Here is a 26,165-nt window from a genome sequence, read left to right on the forward strand (position 1 = left end):
TATTGTTGAAAGGTCAAGACTGCAGGCAGACCTGTTCACCAACTAGATTCTTTCTTAAGACCTTTTTTAATACCTGGGATAATAAAAATTTGTTTCAATTTTGGTGTGGCAAATGGTCAAAAATGACAGGCATGTGAGATTACTCAGCACACTGGACAGAGCTGAATTATCTGGTTTAATGCACTGTTCATAAAATGTCAATTAATACAGGGCAAAGAGATGTTTTGTTCACATACAGCCAAATTTGATGACTTCTGGTACATTTAATACCCCTTTTCTATCAATGTATAGTCAAGTGATATTTATCATAACATATGCAACAAGGAGTGCTGATTTTGACAGCTTTTTTAATTACCTCCGCCGAGGAGGTTATGTGGTCGGATGGGTTTGTTCGTTTGTTTGGTTGTTAGCAACATAACTCAAAAAGTCATGGACGGATTTTCATGACATTTTCAGGAAATATCAGAAATGGCATAAGGAAGAACTGATTAGATTTTGGGACTAATCCAGATCAGCATCTGGATCCAGGAATTTTTTAAAGGATTCTTTACTATTGGGAGATAGGGCTAATATTGGAGGTCTGCGCTGTTACCACTTTACACCAGGAGATGGCGGACATGAGTAACTTCAATCTTAGCAGCATTTTTGGGTGTGTTTCTATTCAAAGTTTTGGAGTTTATAGAGTTTGAAAGACGCACGCCTGGTCCAGGAGACGAGTCGGAGCTTAACAGAGAGAAAGACAGCAAATTGTAGCGAGAATACTCACAATCCTGGGAGGAAGAGAGGAATATTCGCCCTCTGCCATGACTTCCAGTCGTCCGGTGAGACCATGGGTGCTTCCGCCATGACAGTCCACATGTAGCGAAGCCAGTGCTTTGCCTCACCGTGTCTCCATCCCACCAGGGAGGGAGTAATCAGCGAATGCCGCGGTGGGGGGCACATGGGAACGATCCAGGAATTTTTTTGAAGGATTCTTCCCTATTGGGAGATAAGGCTAATGGCGGAGGTCTGCGCTCTCAGAGTGCTTTTCTAATTTTAGTCCCAGTCTTAGTCTTTAGATTAAATGCTGTTTAGTTTTAGTCACATTTTAGTCATTTCTACTCTTCATAGTTTTAGTCCATATAGAGTCCTCACATTTTAGTCTTTACTTTTGGTCCAAGAATTTACTCTCTTGCCTGAATCTGGTATCAAATCATGGTAGTGTGTTTTATGCACCCTACTAAACCTGGGTCCCTGCTTTCTACAGCTGAGAGGCAGAATGGATACCGATACATTGTATTTTTGGCAGATTTACCCACAGTGAAGAAATGTCACGAATTTTTAAATGTCTGACAAAAACGAAGTTACATTTTAGTCTAGTTTTAATCATCTTGACGAAAACTAAACTTAGTTTTTGTCAGTTTTAGTCATCAAAGATCTATTTTTAGTCGCTTAGTCCACTCTTTCTCATGGAGATACGTGTGTCAACGAACAATTTTAATCATAGTTTTAGCCAATGAAATTAACACTGGCAACAAGCATATGCAGGCAGAAAAAAAAGATTTGATAGAGGAATGTCCAAGTCCAATTTAAGGAATTTTCAGGATCTGCAAGAACACTGTCTTGTCCAGTGAAGCCATGCTGTTGTGATGAATGTGGTATGTGGTAGCATTGTCTTGCTGAAATAGTCAAGGCCTTTCCTGAAAGAGGTGTTGTCTGGATGGGAGAATATGTTGCTCTAGAACCTCTATCTATGTTTCAGCATAGATTGTTCCTTTCCAGACGTGTAAGCCGCCCACGCCATAGGCAGTAATGCAACCCCATACCATCAAAGATGCAGGCTTTAGTCAATATTTTCAAAACAGAATTTCAAAATTTGATCATTCTGACCACAGAACAGTTTTCCGTTTTGCCTCAGTCCATTTTAAATGATGTCTGGCCCAGAGAAAACAGCAACGTTTCTGGATAATGATTTCTGGAAGTGTTCCTGAGCCCTTGTAGTGATTTCCAGTTACAGAATAAGGTCTGTTTTTGATTTACTGTCCTCTGAGGGCACAAACATCACAGGCCTCCTATATTAACCTTCAGTCTTGACCCTTGCTCACAGAGATTTCTACAGATTCTCTGAATCTTCTGATGATATTATGGACTGTAGATAGTGGGATATTCAAAGTCTTTGCAATTTTACTTTGAAGAACACTTTTCTAAAATTGCTCCCCACTTTTAGATATTTTTTAAGAGATTGGTGAACTTCTCCCAAACTTTACTTCTGAAAGACTCTGCCTCTCTAAAATGCTCTTTTTATATCCAGTCATGATGCTGACCTGGTGCCAGTTAACCCAGTTGGCTGCAAAATGCTCCTCCAGCTGGTTTTCATTGGTACAACCTACTTTTCCATTCTTTTAATGCCTTGTTGTGCCTACTTTGTTGAGATGTGTTGCTGCTGTCAAACTCAAAATGAGCTAATATTTTCCATGAAATGGTAAAAATGTCTCAGTGGTGTTATTTATGCTCTGTTATAAATTAAATATGGGCTTATGTGGTTTGAATATCATTGCATTCTGTTTTTATTTACATTTAACACAGCACCCCAACTTTTTTGGAATTTGGGCCACAGCAGCAGCTCTTCATTATCTAGCCGTACCTGCAGTGTATACAGCAGTCTCTGGCAGTACACCATGAGCCCCTCTTGTTGTGGATGCTTGGTAGCCATCTGGTAGAGGATCTTCACTGAGTTATTCCACAAAGGAGTCAAGAGACTAGAAGAGGGGGGAAAGACGTTACCGAAGCTGAATAACAATTAAAACTATTTGAGCTCAAAATAGAAGGAAAAAACTCAACATAGGACTTTTATGTACCTGTTGAAGTTCTCTTGAACCAGGTTTTCATTCATGTACTGTAGCTCTTGCTCCAGGTAGCGCATCAGAGGTGCTGCAGCCTTGAGAGGAAAGAAGCTGAGAGTAAAACACTGAAAAGTTTAATGTATTTGTGTTGAGCAAGCAATCATGGTGACCTACATCCTCTGTAGACTTGGAGGGAATCCTCCGCCTGGTTGCCATGCTTCTAACATGAGTTTCAATGTCTGTGTTTAACTGTGGAGTTAGACAGGAAGCACAGAGAGAGAACACGATGCTTTCTATACTTTAAATGATTTAAGGATGATGAAGAGTTCCATGTTAAATTGTCAAACCTTCTTCCCGAGAGTGTCTAAAGCAGAGCGGATCTCTTTGCCGAGGAAGCTCTGGGCTTGCTGAAGCTGTGAGGGCAGAGTGTTGTGGAACTGGCTCTCTCCTATGACATTTTGGGTTCGATCTCGGAGTCCTGCCCAGTTGAGCTGAGTAGGCAGTCGAGTCAGCACTGACCTTAAGTGCTCGAGGTCATTTACCACCACACACAGCTACAGAGAGAGAGAGCAGAGGTTTATAAAGGGTTTATGTAACTCCAGAAATGTTTCTCATGTAGACACAAGCAAACTGCTTCTGGAAACTTTGATCACTTAGACTATATAGACAAAAATGTGCTGAAAACATGAACTTAAAAAAAAGATGGACCCGCTTTTGCAGCTATAACTGTATTTCTGTGGGAATTTGTGCCCATTCATTCTGTAGAGCATATATGGGGTCAGGCACTGATGTTGGACCAGAAGGCCTGGCTCACAATCTCCTTTCCAGTTTATCCCAAAGGTGCTCGATGAGGTTGAGGTCAGGGCACTGAGCAGGCCTCCACACCAGACTTGTCAAACCATGTCTTTATAGTCCTTTGTGCACTGGGGCACGGCCGTGTTTGCACAAAAAGGGCCTTCCCTAAACTGCTGCCACAAAGTTGGAAGCATAGCATCATCCAAAATGTCTGGGTATGCTGAAGTATTAAGATTGGCCTCCTCTGGAAATCAGGGGCCTATCAGGGGAAACAGCACCAGACTGCACAGTTGGTACAATGCAGTCGGCAGGTAACATCTCTCGGCATTCGCCAAACCCAGACTCACCCATCTGCCTGTCATACAGAGAAGCATGATTTGACACTTGGTATTGGACTTACTGATGTGAAGTTTGCATGCAACTGCTCGGCCATGTACACCAATTCATGAGACTCCTGCTGCAGTTTTTGTGCTAACATTAATGCCAATGTGCCAAAGTCAGAGACCCTCAAGTGTGTTCTGTCCTGTGCCTAAACTTCTTGTTGGTTCAAGGGGGAACCAGTCCCAATGGTATCAGCCTGGAGGTCTCATAGGCCAGCCTCATTTTGTCTTCCCTTGTGGATTAGGAGTTGGCCTCTCTTGTGGTGCCTGTCGCTGGTATTCTGAAGTATGCCCAATCAATCACCATCTTCTCCTGTCTATTTCAATTCCTACTAGTAGTTGGTGGGTTCCAGGTTTTTGGGGATGCCTTGGATGCTGCCATTGAATCTGCGTCTGTAAATGGTGGGAGCATGGAAGTTGTAGAGCAGTTCACCTACTTTGGCAGCAAGGCTGATATCAACCACAGACTCGGACTTGCACATAGAGTGATGGGTTTGCTGGGCAAGACAGTGCGGTATTCCTGGGATCTGGGCACGCAGACAAAAGTCAGAACACTTTGGCCTTTGGTCCCTCTGGTCTTACTATACTCTTGTGAGGCCTAGACATTGACTGATGGCCATAGGTGCTGACTGGACTCCTTTGTGACAACTTCTCTTTGGCGCATCTTTGGGTATCATTGGCAATACCGTGTGTCTAATGCTGCCATGCTCCAAAGAGCATGTATGGGAAGGGCGGGAAGGGCACCCGCATACTTGGTGTCCAGGATCCGGTGGGCTAGTCCAAATGCCAGGGACGACAGCATGCGTTATGGATCGGTCTGCTGGAAGGATACCTGGAGAGGTTGGGCGTGGGCATGGCACAGGTCTGGAGGATGGCCATCAGGAGGCCAGACCAGTACAGAACCAAGGTTGATATGGCAAACTGCCAAACCGGCATAACTGACCTGACCTGAGTTGGTAGGTTGTCTTCCAGAGATTGATGTTGCTAATCATGTCTGTCCAGTGAATTTGGAGGATTTGTCTCAGGCAGCTGTGATCGAATGTTATTGCAAAGGTGGCATCCATCACAGTACCACGCTTGAAGTCCCTGAACGACCCGTTTATGACGAAGAATGTTCGCAAATGGAGACTACATGGTTATGCAGTGATTTTATACACCTGTGGCAAAAAGTCTCATTATATTATATCATTAATTGATACACACTGCTGTCTATTTCCTAAAAACCTTTCATTATTTTCTCCCAGGTTTAACCTTACCATGTTGATGGCGCTGCCAGGGTCTGACTTCTCAGACAGCATCCTTACCCTCTCCTTCAGTATGCAACAGTAGTTCACCACAATCTTACACACATCCTGGAGCAGATAGCAAAGAGAGCAAAGCCAATGAAACGGCACCATTCTCTGATAATATCTGATTAACGTCCACCCCTGGTACCCCTGTACCTCAGTGAGTTTAACCATGAGCATGAAGGCCTCCTCAGGGTCCGGCCAGGACAGCTGCTCCCACAGCTGGCAGATGGGCTGAATACATGCCACCAAGTCTACCGCTGAGGAACTGTGTTTGATGGGCACAGCACCAGACTGCAAGGGCTGGAGCTAAGAGGAGAGTAACATCATCATAATACTGATGAGAGTAAATGTTAGAATACAGCTTCAAAACAGAAGTTACCTGGTCCACCTGAACAGCCCTCTCCACCCGGTCCTGGGTGGTGCTGAATGCCTGGTTCAGCCAGTAAGGCAGAGCCTCCCTGAAGGCCTCCTGAAAGTTTGTCAGCTCAAGTAATCCCCTGAAACAACCATACAAACTCCTTAAACCTCATCATACAAGACAAAACCTCTTAAACGTGAAAGTGAAAACCTGTTTCTACAAAGTGATGTCAATTAAATAAAAACATGTAAGTAAAAAAACTGGCTGCAGGAATATCTACCCCCTTTAAAGTGACTGACCTAATCAACAGAGGTCCTGCTAGCTGGTGCTAGTAGTCTCACAGTTAGAGAAATGGGGATCACCTGTGCAGTGAATGTGTCTCAAGTGATTGTAGTATAAAGACACCTGTGTCTGGAAGTCCCAGTCACTGATTAAACAGTACCCCTGGCTACCATTTCACCATTAAGACAAAATAACACTCCAAGCAACTCAGAGAAAAAGTTACTGGAAAAATCTAAAAAGCCTTCCAGTGCAATGGAGTCCACAGTTGTTTGTCTGTGTTTGCACACTGCCCTGCAGTCTCATGCCCTTATACGGACATAAAAGGAGCCTTTCTTTATGCTAATTAAGGAAAAACATGGACAGGCTGCCAGCTTAGAGTGCATGGCATTTATCAGTTTCTGAATACAGGTCATCCATTTAAGAATAAGTCAATAATTTAAGAGAGTCTGGCTGCAGACCTCAGCTCTCAGACCCCTGCTGTGTCAGGATGGAAGTACATAATAAACTTTCAAACTAAAATCAGACTAGTGAGGTTAAGGTAAGAGTTAGGATACCAAAAGTTAAAAGTTAAAAGCCTGACCTGAAACGTTAAAAGAAGACGACTAAAGAGTCTGCTCACAGGAACAAATCTTGTCCTCAAAAAAACACTCTAATGCAGCTAATGTAGCTAAGGCTAAAGCTAATAAAGCTATATTAGCTATGTAAGCTAGATAACTCAGCTAAAGACTGTGCACCTATTACAGTTTTGCAAATCTCATAAACACGTACTTTATTTACGTAAAATAGCTACATAGCTAACGTAGCTAAATCTAACTTAGTTCTATTAGCTTTGTTATCTTATGCTACATTTGCTAAAGCTGACTAGGCTACAAATGCTACTTACCTTCTTTACTTATGTAGCTTGCTTTATGTTTGATAAAGCCCACATTGCTAAAGCTAATGCAGCTACATTGTCTTAGGTAGTAATTCTAACTCCATAGCTAGCATAGCAATGTTAGCTTTAACTAAAGTTATTGAAGCTAAAACGAGCCACTGTTCACGTAGCTACTTCTACAAAGGATCGAAACATAATTTAACCAGGAATTAGACCTCTGACCTTTTATGCTCTGTTTTATTAATGGAATGTTTCTTAGTCTGAAATATCTGCTATGTGGTTATTTCACAAAAGTAACTGTCAGACTTTTTTATGAATAAAGCTGTATTCAAACAAAACTTTAAACTAGGAAATATGTTCTACCAGAAAACTGCTGTCCTGACAGAGGCGGCGTCTCAGTAGCGGCCAGACCCCTCTCCTTGAATCAAATGTAGACTTTTCTTTGATTTTTCTTTTAAACTTTTTCGAAAAAAATCTTAAGAGGAAAGTGATAAATTAGGCTAAGTAGCTTGAAAACAAAGAATAAGCATTTTGACTATGTAGGTCAATGTAAGGTCATCACTGAGGCCATCAGTGCGGTAGACAACTTGGTCACTCCAAACATGCCATCACCTTCATCCAAGCAGGGGATCAGCTAAGGCCAGCTGCTGAAACATCTCCAGGCATCCTGGCCTCTGAGAGGGACTGGCAGCTGATGGTGGACTTTAAGAGGCTACTGAAGTTTCCATCACATTGTGACCACCCCCTTGAGACCAGATATTATTCTCTAGTCTGGGTGGTTCTGTTGGAGCTAACAGTCCCCTGGGAGGACTGCTTGGATGAGGCCTTTAAAAGGAAGCTAGCCAAATCAGCAGTTTTCAGCAAGCCGGATGGAGAGCAAGGTGTCGGAAGGTCGAAGCATCAATCAATGTACTTGCAAAGAGATACTCTGAAGAAATAGCACTTCTTTTTTCCTGGGAATAGAGATGTCCTCGGCCCATTATTACATAGGATGAATGTTTACTGTGCTCTTGTATTGACCTCTATTGTTTTTAGTCCATCTTAAACAATCACTGAGAACATTAAGATGGTTTGGGGTTATGACGCTAATGGCACTGACCTACTGTTGGAGTGGCAGCTGTCAGACTAAAACAATGTGAAATCACTGCTGTAGAGGCTATGCTGTGAGTTTGATGTCTGACCTTTTCTGTAGGAACGCCTTGTCTTTATGGATGGCCTGCAGGCTCAGGTAAACAGGGAAGAGGCTGTTGGCGAGAGGCTGCTCCATCTGACCCTCGATCAGGGACGTGGTTTCCCTCACCTCCTTTGCAAGCTGCAGAGAGAAGAAGAGGATTAGCCGCCTGAGACCTGAGCTTTTGTTTGGAATGCATTTTTAGTTTCACCTACTTTGAGATAAGTGGGACCTGATAAATATATCACAAAACAAAAATATTATTTCTTAGCTTGTAAGTTGTTTTCATGAAGATTATGTTTTTAAAATGCAAAGTTTTAAAGTTCTAGATATCTAGAAAAAAATCCCTCAGAATCACTGGTGCTTTCCAAAACATAAAAATCCCCCAAATGCCAAGACAATGCCAAAGATTTCTGTGGAAATTCTTAAACATTTCTAAAAAATTTTTCCATGAATCCCCCCCCCACACACACACATTTTCTTAAAAAATAAACTAAAACAAAATGAAATAATAAAATAAAATATACAATAAAATTAAAATACAATAAAATAAATTAAAGAAACAAAAGAAAATAAAACAAAAGAAATGAAAAAAAGCCAAAATATTGTATTTACATACAATTTTCACCAAAGAATTCACCCAAATTTCCAATCAAATTCCCAACATTTCTGAACAATTTGCCAAGAATTTACAAAAATAAGTAATTTTATAAGAATATTTAGGCAAATGTCAAAATATATCCCTTGTCACAGAATTTCCAATCAAGTTCCCAAATATCTATAAATAAATCCCCCTGTTTCCCATCAAAATACCTAAAACTTTAAGAGCGAATTCCTCCAATACTTCAAATAAAATTCTGCAAAATATATAAACATATCCCCAACAATTTTCATGATAATTCCTGACAACTTTTAAGCAATTTTCTCCCAAAATTCTAGACAAATTTTTAAACTTCTATGAAAATTTTAAACAGTTATCTCAGTAATGCTTATAGCATAATTCATCATTATCATGTGGCCAAACTTAATCTCCTCATTTGTGCATGCAGAGATAAAATTAGAGGCAATAAGGCAATAGATGTTTTACCGTTATCACTGCATCTTACCAGGGAATCAAACTTCTTATAGACTTCAGTGAAGACATCCACCTGAACAGCACTGCAGTGAAAAAAAAACAATTCTATTGACTGATTGTTATCAGCTCAGGGTTTACTGAGGTTTATCAAAGTCTGTCTGTTACTGAACAAATCTCAACACAAACCCGCCCAGTGGTCCTTTTCTCTGGCCTTACCTGACAAATACTCTGTTCCACACGTCTTTGTTGTGTTTTATGTCTTCTTGCACTTCACTAATCAGCCTGGAGAGGGCGCCAACAATCTCTGACAGGTCCTGAGTGTCAGCAGGGTGAAAAAAATGCCAGAGAAATAAAGACCTTGTATTCTAAAATTCAGTATGAAGACTTTATGATCTGCTTGTGTTTACCTTGGTCATGGGCTGATGCAGACCCTTCTTAATGGTGAACCACTCCTGTGTCCCTGTCTGTAGTAAAACTCATTTAGACTAAAGTTTAACATGCTTCTGGTCCTGGTATTCATCAGTAAAATGACTGACCTGTATGACTTCGCAGACTTCATCGTGAAGCTCAAAGTGTGCTGGGTTCAGTTTTTGAAAAGCTTGAGTTTTACAGATCTGGACTAGGATTCTAAACAGAGAACATTCATGTTATTTTTTAACCATAATTTCAGAAACATCAACGATATTAACACTCTGCTTTGAGTACCTGAGCAGCGTGTGTAGTTTTGGAGTAGCACTGGAGGTTGGAGGGAAGATGTCTCTGTATTTGGCCACCAGACACAATCCATACTGCAGGAAACCATGAAGAGAGTCTCCAAGTTCCCGCTTCTGTTAACAAGAGAGCAACAACTTTAGTTTCTAACTCTGTGTACAGAGATAAATACACCTGAATGTCTGAGGGTTTTACTAAAGAAGCAAAGTAGACGTGACAAGAAGGAGCTGTCTACAGCTTACAAAACAAACGTCTGATTTGAAACATTGATAAATTCGACACCATGTTGTAAGAGGAAGTCAGCAAGAGTAGAAAACCTAAGATCTTTTGATTGAGTAATACACATCACTCTGAATTTAACTAATAAACAAGTATTTGACATTAAACGTACTCTAAACCGACTCTGAAATCCAAAATATTAGTGCTTCGTGACAACCACTCAGTTGATTATTCTCACTAAAGTTACAAAAAGATTTATTCTTATTAAAACTGGTCTGGTAAGGTCAAGAAATTTAAACTAATATTTTAGCACCTAATAAACCATATTGATACCATCCAGCTACAACAAAAATCTACAGTATCCAGCATTTGGTTATTTCTTGTATTTATCATGCACTTTGTGGTCAAAAGTATTTGGCTACACCCATAAACAAGGAATCCAGGTGTTTCAATCAGACCCGTTGCGACTGGGGTGTAAAATCAAGCACCTAGCCATACAGTCGACATGTGCAAATGTCTGTCATACTAAATGGGTCATTCTGAAGAGCTTAAGTGGTCAATATGGCGGTTAATGAAATTTCACCCCTGCTGGGTTTTCCACAGTTGACTGTAAGGGATATCATTAGAAAGTGAAAGCGTTTAGGAACAACAGCAACTCAGCCATAAAGCAGAAGACCATGCAAAATCAATGACGACTGGAGTAAAAATCACCAAGCTCTGCTGATTCCACAGCTGAAGAAATCTGGACTTCCACTGGCATTAATGTGATTACAAAAACTGTAAAGTGGGAGCTTTGAGAATGGTTTTCCATGGCTGAGCAGCTGCATGCAAGCCTCACATCACCAAGTCCAATGGAAATAAAACACACCGATACCGGACAGTGGAGCAGTGGAAACATGTTCTGTGGAGAGACCAATCATGCTTCTCTGGTGGCAGTCAGTCTGGGTTTGGCGGATGCCAGGAGAACGTTATCTTCTTGACTGCATTGTTTCAACAGTGAAGTCTTGTGGAGGGATAACGGTGTGGAGCTGTTTTATCAGGGTTTGGGCTAGACCCCCTTATCTCCAGTGAAGGCCAGTCTTAATGCTTCAGCATGCCGAGACAAATCGAACAATTTTATGCTTCCAATTTTGTGGAAAAAGTTTGGGGAAGGCCCTTTTCTTTTCAAACATGACTGTGCCCCACAGGGGTGTAGCTAGTGATTTTGGGCCCCCAGAAAGAATATTACACAGGGCCCCCACTTACTGACTAGCCAAGCAACAAATGTTGCTTCATTTTCACAAATATCTATGCATTTTAATGTAGTTTTGAACAATAATTTCCTCATTTATCAGCAATATTTTTACTCTGGTTGAATCAGCTTTGCTTGCAGTATTCTGCAGAACTGGACTACACCATTTGGACATTTTTAAGGGAGGAGGAGGGCCCCTCAGTATTGTATTTTACCCTATTTGATACAAATTTCATTCTGTTGACTGATACATTTAGTTGCTTTTAATTCAATAATGTCACTAATTGCTAAAAATAAAAACACACCTTTCATTGAAGGTTTTTCAAGGGCCTGGGTAATCAGCACCTTTTGTGTGAGCTATGCCCATGGTGCCCCAGTGCACAATGCAAGGACTATAAAGACATGATTTAATGGTTTTATCTCTCCCACAAATGCCCAAACACTGATCTTAAAAAAAAAAAAAAACGTATGTACAGTGCTTAACAAATTTATTAGACCACCCTAAGTCTTACCAAAGTAAGGTTTATGCCACAGCTGCCCTAATTTTTTTTTTTCTTTAGATTTATTTTTTGGCTTTTTCGTGCCTTTATTAGAGATAGGAGGACAGTGGATAGACTCGGAAACAGGGAAGAGAGTGGGGAGAGACATGCAGGAAATGGTGCCACAGGCCGGATTTGAACCTGGGCCACCTGCGTACATGGTGCGCGCCCCAGCTACTCGACTACTGGCGCGCCCCCTACAGCTGCCCTAAATTAACAGCATTTTTTTTATGTTTCTGCAACGGTTAATACACCAATATGTAGATGCTTTTTAACCCAAATGATATTTTTAATGCTATTATTGTTATCCATGCATTCTCAAATTTACTGATTTACGAAAAAACTGAAAAAAATAGTAAAGCACATTAATATTTCTTGATTAATATGTCAAATTATAGTTATTGACCTGCATTCCTGAACAGAAAAAATGAGTTTTAGCGGTTGAATGTTATGCTTGATTAATTTCTGACTTCTCAGAGAATCACAGTGAGCCGGCTCAAATTTGGGTGAATTCAGTTTGAAATCCCTCATTCCTGTTCAAAATGGTAAAACGTGGAGAGCTCACCGAAAATGACGGAGTCCACATTAAAGCACTTCATGATGCTGGATGTCTCTGAGACAAATTTGACAGGTGGTCTAATACATATGTTAAGCACTGTACAGGTTTTTGACTACAGTGTAATTACAGTCCCTATTTGTGTAGTGGTTGGGTGGCCAAATACTTTTGTACATATAGTGTATTCTGCAACTCCTGCATGCTGACTACACTGCCCAAAAACCTTTGCAACACTTTGTTACTGAAACAATGGCAATGTTACTGCGCATTTGAGAGCGTTTAGGATGTTTATCTGCAATTCTTGAAGAATCCGTTTCTCTCCTGTTTAACTATGTTATGAAAAAAAAGTATTTTTTAGGCTTTAGAGCTTCATATTACTGTCTGAAATCAAAGTGACATCCATCCATCAAACCATCCATCTATCCATTCACCAACCCCTGCATCGTCTTCTGCTTATCCAGGGCCAGGTCACAGTAGCAGCAGGCTCAACAAGTCAACCCAGACATCTCTCTCCCTGGTGACACTTTCCAACTTCTTAAGGGGACCAGATAGGATAAACAATTCCCCCAGCCCATCCTGGGTCTTCCCCAAGGTCCTCTCCCAACTGGAGGTGCCCAGAAGACCTCCACAAGAAGGTGCCAAGGACGCATCCTGATCAGATGCCCAAACCACCTCAACTGGCTCCTTTCGACGTGAAGGATTAGGGGCTCTACTTTTCGTTCCCACCTGAACTCCTCACCCTATCTCTAAGGCTGAGCCCAGACACCCTCTGGAGGAAACTCAATTTGTCCGCTTGTACTGGTGGTATAAGTCTTTCAATCATTATCTAGCATAATGCCTGCAGTGCTGCAGATTCTGCACCAATCCACCTGTCAACCTCACGCTCCTTTTTATCCTCACTTATTAACAGGACCCCGAGAAATTGAACTCCTTTAAGTGAGGCAGACAATCCACCATTTTTCCAGCAGGGAACCACGGCTATGGACTCAAAGCTGCTGACCTTCTTCTCCACTTCTATGCACTCAGCTGCAAAACTCCCCAGTGCCTGCTAGAAGCCAACAGAACCAAATCATCTGCAAACAGCAGAGATGACATTCTGAGGTCCCTGAACCAGAAACATTGTGACTTTACACCAAGAATGCAAGGACTCAGGTAAATCAGGTACTCTGCTGTTGTGTGATTTGACTTACCTGTTGATATGGCAGCTCCTGCTGATGCCAGTGGTACTCTATACTGGTTAGCTGCTGCAACAACACCGACGAGTCCACCTCTAAACTCTGATACAGCTTACTGTACGCCACCCACTTCCTGCCAGTGAGACACATAAAGGTAAAACAGGGTAAAAATATGTTCCTCTAGGCCAGGGGTTCTCAAGCTTTTCAGTCTGTGACCCCCAAAATGAAGGTGCCAGAAACCAGGGACCCCCACTGTACCTGAAAGTGGTTAGAAGTGGCAAAAATTGGACAAAAATGGGGAAAAAAAATAAGAAAAATGGCAACAATGGGTTAAAGTGGCAAAATTGGCATAAATAGTTTTAAAAGGGAGTTAAAAAGGGGCTGAAATGGCTCTGAACTGGCAAAAATGGTTGGAAAACTTGGTGAAATGGGACGAAAAAATTATATAAACTGGTCAATTAGGATTAACTGACAAAGAAAATATAGGGATATTGGCAGAAATTGGTCAAACTAGCAAAAATGTGCATGCAAAATAGTGAAATGTGGTTAAAATGGGAAAAACTGGGTGTAAAAGGTGGTTAAAATGGGTTAATAGTTGCAATATTGGGCCAACAGAGGCAGCATTAGGCTTAAGGGGCAAAAACTGGTTTAGAAGTGTCAAGAACAGGCAGAAAAAGAAAACAATTGTTTAATGTTTTAAAAAAAATGTGTTAAAATTAGTGGGAAAAGGATGAAAGGGGTTAGAATTGGCAAAATTAGTGTAAAGTGGCAACAAGTGTAATTTAAAAAATATTCTTAGTTTTTGTAGTGCGTCTGGAGACCACCTCTCAGTGTCTCGCGACCCCCAAGGGGGTCCTGACCGGAAGGTTGAGAACCACTGCTCTAGGCTATATGTGTAAATATAGTGGTGGTACTGCCTTGTATAATTCAGTTTTAACTTGGTGCTTACGCCAGGTCCTGAAGGAAAGGTGAGAGGTCATTCTGCGTGGCGTAGAGCTCCAGCAGGGTCTGAGCCTCGCCGCACAGCGCCCCTGTCCACGGAGCGGAGCTCTATCAGAGACCAAACAAGATGAAGGAGGTCAAGAGTCGATAAAAGTCAAGCCATTGAATAAAATTGGACCTCATAAATGCTCTTTACCTGCTGCTTGGAGATGTAAGCCTGAACAAACTGTTGCAGAATCCCACAGTAGTTGATGTAAGCACTACGACCAGCACTCAGTGTCCCATCTCTCTGTCAACCACAAATCAGAAATACAACATCTACAACTGAAGTTTATAAAAAAAGTGCTCAATTATTTGAAGAATGTTTGCTTAAAGAGTCCCGAACACAGGATGGTAGGCAGGGCCTTGAATCAAGAGTCTTCCACTGTAAAACCAAGGCAGAGTATGAGTCAAGTGTGCAGAAATCGTCTTTGAGAGTGGGTTTAAACACTTTCTTTGTGCTCAAACTAATAGTTGTGGGTGACTCAGGCTTGCCTTTGACCAGCTCTTTGTTATGCTATAGGCCTAGAGTGGGAAGGGACTTTATACTCCTACTTTTTGGATCTCTGTGCATTGCCTAAAAAAAGTATTCACCCCCTTGGATGTTTAACCATTTAACTAATTTTATCAAGCAATCATAGTCAATATAACTTGACTTTTTTGTGACAAAAAACCCTCTTTAAGGTCAAAGGTATTTTTTTCCTTTTATAAGAAAATCTAATGTAAAAAAAACTGACTGCATAAATATTCACCCTATTCAAGTCAGTATTTAGTAGATGCTCTTCTGGCTGCAATCACAGCTGAGTCTGTGTGGATAGGTCTCAATCAGGCTTGTGACATTTTACTCCATTCGTTTTTGCAGAACTGCTCGAGCTCTGTCAGGTTGCACAGGGATCAGGCGTCAACAGCTCTTTTTGTCTCTATTGGACTGAGATCTGAGATTTGACTCGGCCACACCAGAACATCCACGATGTTGTCTCTAAATCACTTCTGTGTAGCTTTCGCTGTATGTAGCTGTAGTTCTCTTGCAAATTAAATACGATTATCCCCCATGGATTTCCTATATTATGCTGTGTTCATTTTACCCTCTACCTTTACAAGCCTTGCAGGACCGGCTGCTGAGAAGCATCCCCACAGCATGATGCTGCCACCACCGTGCTTCACAGTGGGGATGGAGTGTTTGGCATCTTGTCTGATGGTCAAAAAGCTTCATTTGGTCTCATCAGACCAAAGAACTTTCTTCCACTTGACCATGGAGTCTCCAACATGCCTTTTGGTGAACTCTTGTCCAGATTGAATCTGAGTTTTCTTCAACAGTGTCTTCCTCTTTGCAACTCCCATTAAACTCTGACTGGTGAAGAACCAACAGTTGTTGTCTACAGACTCTCTCCCATCTCAGCTGCTGAAGCTTGGAGTTCCTACAGAGTAGTCATAGGTGTCTTGGTAGTCTCTCTCTAGTCTCCTTCTTGCAAGCTCACTCAGTTTGTGAGGACGGTCTGATCTAGGCAGATTTACACATGTGACATATTCCTTCCATTTCTTGATGATGGATTTAACTGAACTCTGGGGGATGTTCAAAGCCTTAGAAAGTTTTTGCATCAATCCCCTGACCTACACTTTTCAATGACCTTTTCTCTGAGTTGCTTGGAGTGTTCTTTTGTCTTCATGGTGCAATGGCAGCCAGGAATACTGATTAACCAGGGGCCTGTAGTGTCTTTATACTACATGCACTCAGCTGATCCCCATTCCACTAATTGTGAGACTACTAGCACCAGCTGTCTGGGACTCTGTTGAATTAGGTCAGTCACTTTAATCGGGTGAATATTTATGCAGTCGCTTATTTCAACTTAAATGTTTTTATTTTGTTGACATCACTTTGTGGAAATCTGTTTTCACTTTGACATTTAAGAGGATTTTTTTTTGTATAAAAAGCCACATTATATTGACCATGATTGATTTATAAAAGGGTAAAACATCTACTGTTTATCCTCACTATACATGAAAGCACAATAACCTCACATTACTAGTGCAGTGTCTTTGAACAGTTTTTCTCCAAATCCATCCGCCTTCTCTCCACCTTATGTTCTTTTATCTGTGCACAGGAATGTACATTTAACTTCTGATACTAGGGTTGTGTCTTACCACAAAGTTTTTGTTCTTGTTTTTTATTTACATGAAAGCGGATGGGATACTGAAGATGTGCAGGAATAGAGACTGGGTTGCAGACATGGAAAGCAGTGCATGCCTTTATTAGAGTGTCATGCATTCTGTGAATATAATAGGAAGGTTATAAGTGTGATAGGATAAAAAAGCACTTTACTGATTTATGGATGAACTTGAGATTCAGGTGGCACTGGCCGCGATCAGGATATGTCTCTGTTCTAGGCTCTAGAGTGTACCAGTTGTCCTCAGTGCAGTGAAGATCCTGAATAAGAGAAATGGTAACTAAACTGGGATGGCAGTGGGAGAAAAGAGAATCACAGATAGACACATTTAAACCTCTTTTACCTGTAGTTTAAGGACAACATTTCCCAGAAAGTCATCCGTACCTTTCTCCTTTTTGGCCTCCTTGATCATCCTAAACATGCAGCAGTAAAGACGTTTATTTTCTTTGCTTGGATATCTGTTTGTATGTGAATCCTCTGGAGAGCACGGTACCTTCTTAAGCTGTTGAAATTGGTTTTAATGTCCTCAAGTTTCTGAGTAAGTGAAACCTCTTCATCCTTATCCCTGGAACAATAACAGCACTCATGAGGTTTACTGTATGTAGGGAGATTTCAAAGCAAGATAACTTTAAGGTTTTTTCTCTCACCACATCTCCAGGTGGAAGCTGGCACCAATGATGTCTTCAAACTCCCTTAAAGCAAAAATAAAAACATGTTTGTGTCACATTTTAGACTGGTGGATTTTCATCATTTATGCACTATATTTAAACTCACAGTACAAAAGTCTGATTCCAGATGGGGTTCAGGGTCTGCTTCTTCACATCTGTTTGGTAGATTTTGTCATCAGATACGGCGTCCTTAACCACAGATTTACTCGGCTTGGATCTGGACTTGCGTGTTCGTCTCTCCTCCTCATCCTCCATTATGGTCAGCAGGCAGTATGGATCACTGAAACCTGCTCAGATCACACAAGAGATCTGCAATGGATTTAAGTCATGGGGTGCAGTGGCATGTGCAACGGCATTAGACTAGAAGTGAGGCTGCATGAGACAACAGCACAGGAAGACACAACAACTGCTGACAGAGTTGACAAGTATTGAAAAAGAAGACTTTCAGTAAATATGAGGGGAGTAAAATGAAGAAAATTCAACTACGTACCAGGAGCCAACCTCAAATATTATCATAGAGAGTAATAACAATATTTTTAATGCTACTTGGGAACGTTTCCGCTTACATTTATATTTAAATCAGAAATTATATCTCTCTTACATTTTGACTTGCAGTATTTACCACAAGCACCCATGCATACAGTCAGAGAAACACAGCCTTTTTAGAAATGCTGCAAATGAAAAAGCACATGCAATCCTTTTTTTTAAAATGTTTGCATGTGCAAATGCTGCAAAAAAAAAAAATACCTTCAGATCAACTGGAGAAGAAAAACATTTCAATTCCAGAATTTATGCTTTCTCCTTTTGCAGGATTTGCATGGAAACATGATCCATGGAGCGACCAATCACACGTGTCTGTTTTGCAGAGGGGCTAGGTCCCTTAGCTCTGGGTTAAGGCTCCAATCTTAATGCTGAAGCATACTGAGACATTTTGGACAATGCTATGCTTCCAACTTTGTATTCGCTCACCCGCCTTGACTCACATATGAACTTAAATGACATCCCATTCTTAATCCATAGGGTTTAATATGACATCAGTCCACCCTTTGCAGCTGTAACAGCTTCAACTCTTCTGGGAAGGCTTTCCACAAGGTTTAGGAGTGTGTTTATGGGAATTTTTGACCATTCTTCCAGAAGCGCATTTGTGAGGTCACACACTGATGTTGGACGAGAAGGCCTGGCTCTCAGTCTCTGCTCTAATTCATCCCAAAGGTGTTCCATCGGGTTGAGGTCAGGACTCTGTGCAGGCCAGTCAAGTTCATCCTCACCAAACTCTCTCACCCATGTCTTTATGGACCTTGCTTTGTGCACTGGAGCACAGTCATGTTGGAACAGGAAGGGGCCATCCTCAAATTGTTCCCACAAAGTTGGGAGCATGAAATTGTCCAAAATCTGCTGAAGCATTCAGAGTTCCTTTACTGGAACTAAGGGACCAAGTTCAGCTCCTGAGAAACAACCCCACACCATAATCCCCCCTCCACCAAACTTTACATTTGGCACAGTGCAGTCAGACAAATACCATTCTCCTGGCAACTGCCAAACCCAGACTCGTCCACCAGATTTCCAGATGGAGAAGCATGACACTGCAGAAAAGTTGGCCACCTCTGCGCACTATGCGCCTCAGCATCCACTGACCCCGCTCCGCCATTTTACGTGGCCTACCACTTCATAGCTGAGATGCTGTCGTTCCCAATCACTTCCACTTTGTTATAATACCACTGACAGTTGACTGTGGAATATTTAGGAGTGAGGAAATTTCACCACTGGACTTGTTGCACAGGTGGCATCCTATCACAGTACCACGCTGGAATTCACTGAGCTCCTGAGAGCGAGCCATTCTTTCACAAATCTTTGTAGAAACAGTCTGCATGCCTAGGTGCTTGATTTTGTACACCTGTGGCCATGGAAATGATTGGAACACCTGATTTCAATTATCTGAATGGGTGAGTAAATACTTTTGGCAATATAGTGTAGTTTGATGAGGTCGGTGTGGAAGAATTTGACTGGCCTGCACAGGGCCCTGACCTCAGCTCCATTGAGCACCTTTAGGGCTGAACTGGAACGGAGATGGTGAGCCAGGCCTTCACGTCCAACATCAGTGTCTGATCTCATAAATGCTCCACAGAATGAATGGGCACAAATTCCCACAGAAACACTCCAAAATTTTGTGGAAAGCCTTCCAAGAAGAGTGGAGGCTGTTGAAGTGCATGTTTTTGAATACAATGTCATAACAGTCCATGTTGGTGTAATCAACAGTCGGCCAAATACTTTTGTCCATATTGTTCAAATGCTGCCAGGGTAAACAGCTGATTCTGGAGTGGCACCTGAGATGACTAGTACAACCCTGACCAGTCTCCCAGTCCCTGCTGATGAAAATCACTCCAACAACATGATGCTGCCACCACCATGCTTCACTTGCAGAAAATCTTCTCTCCCACAGTCTGAGAGGAGAGGCTTCTGTCTAGCCATTCTGCCACAGAGCCCAGATCAGTGTGGGGCTGCAGTGATTGATGGTTGTCCATCTTACACTTAGAAAAAAACGATTTAAACAATTGTAGCATGAGGCTGCAACATAACACTGAAAAAAGGAAAAGGGGGGGTCTGAATGCTTTCTGAGCGCTCTGTAAATGTAAAGAATAGCCACTGCAAGGTTTGCAGAGGTAAAGAAAAACTCACCAGAGATGTCTTTTCCCAGGATTCCCGTTGCCTCCTTTACTGTGGCCATGAGGCAGTAAACTGGGGGCTGTAAGGGTTAAGGTGCAGACATTATTATCTCAAACATGCAGATGTAGATGAGATCATTTTTACCACAAGAAACCTAAATGTAGGCTGGTGGAAGTTAAGATGCTTGGTAAGACATCTATAAATAGATTCAGGGTTTCTAAGGCGCGTCTATTGGAACAAACTGATTTCCTTTTCTCACCTCTGTGTTGTGCACTTGCTCACTCAGACTGTGGTGCTCTTCCTCCGTCATTGTGAAAGCCTAGACAGGATGGTTAAGTAAAACGAAAACAACAATCTAAGTCATGCAAAGTGTGAAGTTGGTGAGCATGTGTGGACCTGAGATTTTTACCTCCTTGATGTACTGGTGGAGCTGGTTGTCTGTGAAGGCCTCGGTAGATGATGAGTTCCCCATCTTATGAGCGATAGTGTACAGCAGCTCTTTATACAGAGGCTTCAGCTTTAGATAGAGGAAACCAGTCAGAGTTCTGTTTAAACTAGGATCAATACATAAAGAACATAGATGTTACCTCCATCTCTCTGTGTTTTCGTGCTTTTTCTTCTGGATTTTCATCTTCCTTCAAATCCTGTAAGAGTAGAACAACGCATATGCTGATGATTCTGTCAGGAACATCAGATAAATGAAGATATAGCGCTGCCTACCCTTCTATCTCGCAGTTTCCTCGTCAGCCCAAGTTTACGTACATGGCCAGGAGAAATCTATCAACAGGCATACAAGTTTAAGAGCAATAGAGCAAAAACTGTCAACTGAATTTCAAAAGCATGCCATAGTCTGAATATACAACCCCAATTCCAAAAAAGTTGGGACACAGTTTAAACTGAGATTAAAATGGTTCACAATAGAACATTAGCAACGTGTCAGATGTTAAACTGACATTTTAACATTTCATGAAAATATTGGCTACCTTTGACAGCAGCAACACAAAAAAATAGGGACAGGGCCATGTTTACCATTGTGTAGCAACCCCTCTTTTTTAACAACAGTTTGTAAATTTCTGGGAATCGAGACGATCAGTTTGGGAGAGGAATGCTGTCCCATTCCTGTCTGATGTAGGGCTCTAGCTGCTCAACAACCCTTTACTGAATTTTCTTCTTTTACGATACTCCAAATGCTTTCTATTGGTAAAAGGTCTGGACTGCAGGAAGGCCAGTTCAGCACCCGGACTCTTCTACTGTGAAGCCATGCTGTTGTGACTGATGTGATATGTGGTTTCGCTGAAATATTCAAGGAATTCCCTGAAAGGGATGTTGTCCGTATGAGAGAATAAGTTTCTGTTAAACCACTATCTACTTTTCAGCATTAATGGTGCCTTTACAGATGTTTAGTTAACAGTGTCTGTGGTTTCCAAAAAGAATTCTAAATTTGGGTTCATCTGACCACAGAAGTTTTCCATTTTGCCTCAGTCCATTTTAGAGCTTTGGCCCAGGAAGACGGCGGCGTTTCTGAATCATGTTCACACATGGCTTCTTCTTTTGCATGATTCAGCTTGAACTTGTATTAGTGGATGGCGAGGCCAACTGTGTTAAAAGACAATTATCTCTGGAAGTGTTCCTGAGCCCATGCAGTGATTTCCAGTACAAAATCATGGCTGTTTTTAATGCAGTAGCCCCTGAGACCCTCAAGAGCACAAGCATCCAATATTGGCCTTGACCTGTGCACAGAGATTTCTCCAGATTCTCTGAATCTTTGATGATATCATGGACTGTAGATGGTGGGATTTTCAAAAACTTTGCAAATGAGGAACATTTTTCTGATATTGTTCCAAAACGTTTCTATGCAGTTTGGCATATTTTGGTGAACCTCTGCCCATCTTTACTCCTGAGAGACTCTGCCTCTCTAAAATCCTCCCTTTAGACCCAGTCATGTTTCTGACTTGTCGCCTTTGTTGCTGCCATCAAATTCAAAATGAGCTCATATTCCATGAAGTAATAGAATGTCAGTTTCAGATAAATTATACCATTATTTAATAAATAAGTGTTGCTGACTGAAACTGTTAGCTGAAAGTTAAAGTGACAAAAGCATCGTCACACTTGAGGCTGAGATGTTCTCAATGATTCTGCTGTGATTCTCTTCGGTAACCATCCTGTAGATGATCCCTAGAACATCATCGCTACCCCTCCTGTAATATTGCTTTATAACGAAATACAAAAAGGCGAGGCTTACTTGTTTCACCTGCTTCTGTTCTGAGCCATTTTCCTGGAAAACAGAAGATAGAAGTTCCTTTGGTTAAATGTGAGGACTTTGGTAAAAATCAAATCTATAGCAGATATTTAAAGCTGGCTTTGTCCCTTCATTATCACTGATGCAGATTTTTAAGCACTCCTTTAACTGAAAAACATTTAGAGTTTAACAATTTTTACATTAGATCCTGTAACAGATTAGTAATACAGTTGCATACAGTCAGGATATGGGTGATCAAATTACCCCATTAAAACATATTAAAACCAAAAATGTTCATTTCCTGGCCATACCAGTAAGAAAAAAGCATTTTATATCAGGCTTTGATTCTGGATTCACTGCTTAAAATGTGCAGTTTTTTTCTGTTTATCATCAAATGTAAGTCATTGAACCATATTCAGCATGAGGAGAAATGCATGTTTTTTCCTGGTTTCCTATAGAGGCGCTATTGTAACATTTGATTAACATCTTAAAAAGAGAAAAAAAGTGCATTAAAAAAATCTAAATCCTGCTCATAATTAATAAACAAGGTAATATAATTTGCATATAGTATATACAATTTTTTACTAGTTTCTTTTTGCATTAACATAAGTTTTTCGCACTAAAACTGGCATTTTAAGGGTTAGGTCCCTAAAACAGGTTAATATTCCCTATTTATGATCAGGACTGATCTTGGTAAAACAACAACAACAACAACAAAAAAGCCAAAATTTGTATGGTTTTTAGATGTATAGTATTTTGTTGTTGTTTTTGTTTAGCATCCATTGGTGGCCACAAGTAAAACAATTTATTAAATTTTAAAATAAAAAAAAAATATTGCATTAAAATTAATGCTGATGCTCATTTTTATAGTCCAAAAATTAATGCAAAAAGTGGCAAAATTTTTTAGCTGTTTAGGTATGGTGTCCTTTTGTGGCCAAAAGCACCATGAGTGTAAAAAATTATCATAACCTCACATAATGATTATGATGATAAATAATAATAATAACAATAATAATATTAATGATAGTAATCATAATATAATAATAATTGTTATTATAAAATAATAGTTAAAAGAAAAGCAATATAACTATTAATGATTATAATAAAAAGAAAATAACAACAACAACAACAATAATACTACTACTACTACTACTACTACTACTACTAATAATAATAATAATAATAATAATATAATAATAACAATAATAATAATAATAATAATAATAATAATAATAATAATAATATAATAAAGGTAATAATAATTTAAAAAAACTTATAATAAAATAAAAGTAAAAATAAGTTATACAAGCTTCATGATTATGATAATTAAGGACATAATATTGATATAAATAATATTATTAATAACAAAAATATTAACAATAATAATATTTTTAATATAAAAAAATCATCATGATCATCATCATAAAAATATTAATAATACACCAAAATCAAAGTTGTTTCCTGTTATAAACATATCAGTAACTGAGATAATCTCCTTTGCATGAAGTAAATGAAAAAAAATGTTTGTGTTTTTTACATTTCAAACATTGGGTCGTTTTTGCACTTAAAGTGGCATTTATGAAAATATTAATAATAATAATTGTATTTATAGACCACCAAAGGTTTACAAAGTGTTTTGGCATATTAAAGGGTTTAAGGGTTATATTCCTGAAAATCTTTCAGTGTTTGATATTTATAATCTGCTCTGTTCTTGATGAAAAGTTAAAGCAAAAATGTACTTATTTTTTTTCAAATTTTGCGTGGCATCTATATGTGGCCACAAGCACCCTAAGTTTAACAGTTTATTTGAAAACCTTAGATAATAATAAAGCAGTAAACTCAAAGTCTTTTCCCATTATTTACATATTTCATACAAAAATCAGGGATGATGGGGTTGGGGGTTTGCACTTATACTAATATTTAAAATATTTAAACTCTTCTGAATTCTTTTAATATTTGATTTGATGACCAGGTCTGTTCTTAATCTGTTCGCATTTGAAAAATTAACCTAGGAAAAAAAAAATTAAAGTTGGAAAAGTAGTAATTAAAATTTAATATTTATAATCAGTTAGATCTTGATTTTAAGACTCACACAAAATACGTTGGAAAAATACGAGTGTAAATCATTTTTCTTGTTCGCGTTGCATGCTGCCACTCTTGGTCTTGAACACCCCGAGTGTAAGAGTTTCTTTTTCCCCAGCTGGGGGTTGAATATCTGATAAGGCTTGTTTTGACTTCCTCTATTGCTGATAAAGAAACTGAGTCAGAGGCAGCAACTTTCTTCATGTTCAACCCAAGCAAAGACACTTGAAGAAGAAAAACTCCACCTAAAAATACACTTTTACTGCATCATACCACTCCTGCTCAACTTTTTCTGCACAATTCCCTGCTGGGACTTTCTTTAGAGATAATAAATATGACTCAGTTTACTGTCCTCAGTTAAAAACCCACAGAGAGACAAATCAGCCTCATCCGGCATCATCTGATCTCAGCTACCTCTAAAATACATTAATCATTGTCACAAGATCTTGAAATAGATTGTTGGACAACATGAGTCATTGAGGTTGGGGGTTTGCACTGCTGTAAGTCTTTAGAGTATTAAAAGAATAGGGGATTTTTTTCTTCAGCTACTCAAAGCTATTTTCAAAAAGAGCATAAAGACTGAAATACTGTTTCAAAACAAAGCATAAAAGAGTGTAAAAGCGTATCTGACAGCATCATCTCTTTGCTCAGCACCATCTAAACACACTGGTTAGTAAGATGCACAGAGCCAAAACAGAACAACACGTTTACATTCACGGTGAAGTGTGTGTTGTTCATACCTGTTCAGGTGTTTGCAGGAGATTGTTACCTTTGCTGGCAGCCTCACTGTTACTTGCCATTTTGATGCTAATGTTGAAGCATTCTCCTCCCTGGTGTGCTGTGTGTGTGTGTGGTATAGGGAAGCTGCGTGTGCAATGTGTTTCTATGAAATATCACACTGAAGCAGGAAGTGCTCACTTCCTGTTGAAGGTGGTAACGTCAATGTGTGTGACTTGTGACTTTTTCTGTGTCTGGAGATGTGCTTTTAGTCTCAATGCAACATCGCAGAACCTCCTTCTTCTGAACTCATTGTGTTTAAAGCACAAAACTCAAAACACTTACCTGTCACTCACAGCACAAACCTCCAGCTCTTCAGAATCCTCAGATCTCTTCCCCAGGCTAGCTTCTATAGTGTTATGGTCATTATTAGTACACTGAATCCCACCATAGATGATCAGTACATCTCTCATGTACGACTGGCTGCAGCTAAATGAGGTTTGATGAAACAGAATGAAACCTGAGGCTGTCCAGCTGTGGTTGGTGTATTGTTGGCCTCACCTGTGTGTCTTTATCCTATTCAACAGAATGTTTGCTCCTTTAATCACTCCACCAGGAGTCAATGCTCACTGCTCTCATTCTTTTAAATCTAGATGTATTTATGTGTGTACATATAAATGTGTTTATCTCCACATGTAATCTCCCATCTCTCTGTCTCTCACTATCTCTAGATCTTCAAACCAGCATGAGCAAGTCTGTTGCAACATTTTATTTATAGAAAGGGGCATTGGTTAAACCCACAACAGAAATATGATTGGCTACATTTTAGTATTCTACAACCCAATTTCCAAAAAAGTTGGGGCACTGTGCAAAATGTAAAAGAAAACAAATGCAAGGAATGTCAGAGCTCATAAACCTGTGTTTTATTCACAATAGAACGTATCACATGTTAAAACAGAGACATTTTACCATGTCATAATAAATATCAGCTCATTTTGTTTGATGGCAGCAACACTTTAAAAAGTTAGGGACAGGGCAACAAAAAGCTGGAAAAGACGTACCAACAAACTGCCCTCAGAGGCGTGTAGGCCCCTAACAGGTCCAGAGAATGGCTCTCTGTGGTTGGGACTTAATGATAATGTCTATGTATGTGTTTAGTCAGCGGCGATGGT

General features: G+C 40.1%; 1 protein-coding gene across 1 annotated transcript in view; it reads right to left on the reverse strand.

The window, feature by feature from the left end:
- The window catches only part of unc13d (unc-13 homolog D (C. elegans)), a 30,037-nt gene extending 4,896 nt beyond the window's left edge, over positions 1–25,141 (reverse strand). The window contains exons 1-28 of the mRNA XM_041815540.1: positions 25,017–25,141; positions 22,198–22,230; positions 20,676–20,732; positions 20,543–20,599; positions 20,365–20,472; positions 20,215–20,274; positions 19,968–20,034; positions 17,398–17,578; positions 17,271–17,315; positions 17,117–17,188; positions 16,967–17,036; positions 16,779–16,883; positions 14,616–14,708; positions 14,427–14,527; positions 13,493–13,610; positions 9,752–9,873; positions 9,583–9,673; positions 9,454–9,510; positions 9,263–9,360; positions 9,078–9,129; positions 7,982–8,112; positions 5,666–5,783; positions 5,440–5,592; positions 5,254–5,349; positions 3,170–3,376; positions 2,997–3,071; positions 2,838–2,917; positions 2,624–2,738 (exon numbers count right to left, since the gene is read on the reverse strand). Coding sequence (XP_041671474.1) covers positions 2,624–2,738; positions 2,838–2,917; positions 2,997–3,071; positions 3,170–3,376; positions 5,254–5,349; positions 5,440–5,592; positions 5,666–5,783; positions 7,982–8,112; positions 9,078–9,129; positions 9,263–9,360; positions 9,454–9,510; positions 9,583–9,673; positions 9,752–9,873; positions 13,493–13,610; positions 14,427–14,527; positions 14,616–14,708; positions 16,779–16,883; positions 16,967–17,036; positions 17,117–17,188; positions 17,271–17,315; positions 17,398–17,578; positions 19,968–20,034; positions 20,215–20,274; positions 20,365–20,472; positions 20,543–20,599; positions 20,676–20,732; positions 22,198–22,230; positions 25,017–25,076 — 2,622 coding nt within the window. The 5' untranslated portion in view covers positions 25,077–25,141. The remainder of the gene's footprint in view (positions 1–2,623; positions 2,739–2,837; positions 2,918–2,996; positions 3,072–3,169; positions 3,377–5,253; positions 5,350–5,439; positions 5,593–5,665; positions 5,784–7,981; positions 8,113–9,077; positions 9,130–9,262; positions 9,361–9,453; positions 9,511–9,582; positions 9,674–9,751; positions 9,874–13,492; positions 13,611–14,426; positions 14,528–14,615; positions 14,709–16,778; positions 16,884–16,966; positions 17,037–17,116; positions 17,189–17,270; positions 17,316–17,397; positions 17,579–19,967; positions 20,035–20,214; positions 20,275–20,364; positions 20,473–20,542; positions 20,600–20,675; positions 20,733–22,197; positions 22,231–25,016) is intronic.
- Positions 25,142–26,165: the final 1,024 nt, after the last annotated feature.

This window comes from Cheilinus undulatus, linkage group 20 (genome assembly GCF_018320785.1).
Source record: "Cheilinus undulatus linkage group 20, ASM1832078v1, whole genome shotgun sequence".
NCBI lineage: Eukaryota > Metazoa > Chordata > Actinopteri > Labriformes > Labridae > Cheilinus > Cheilinus undulatus.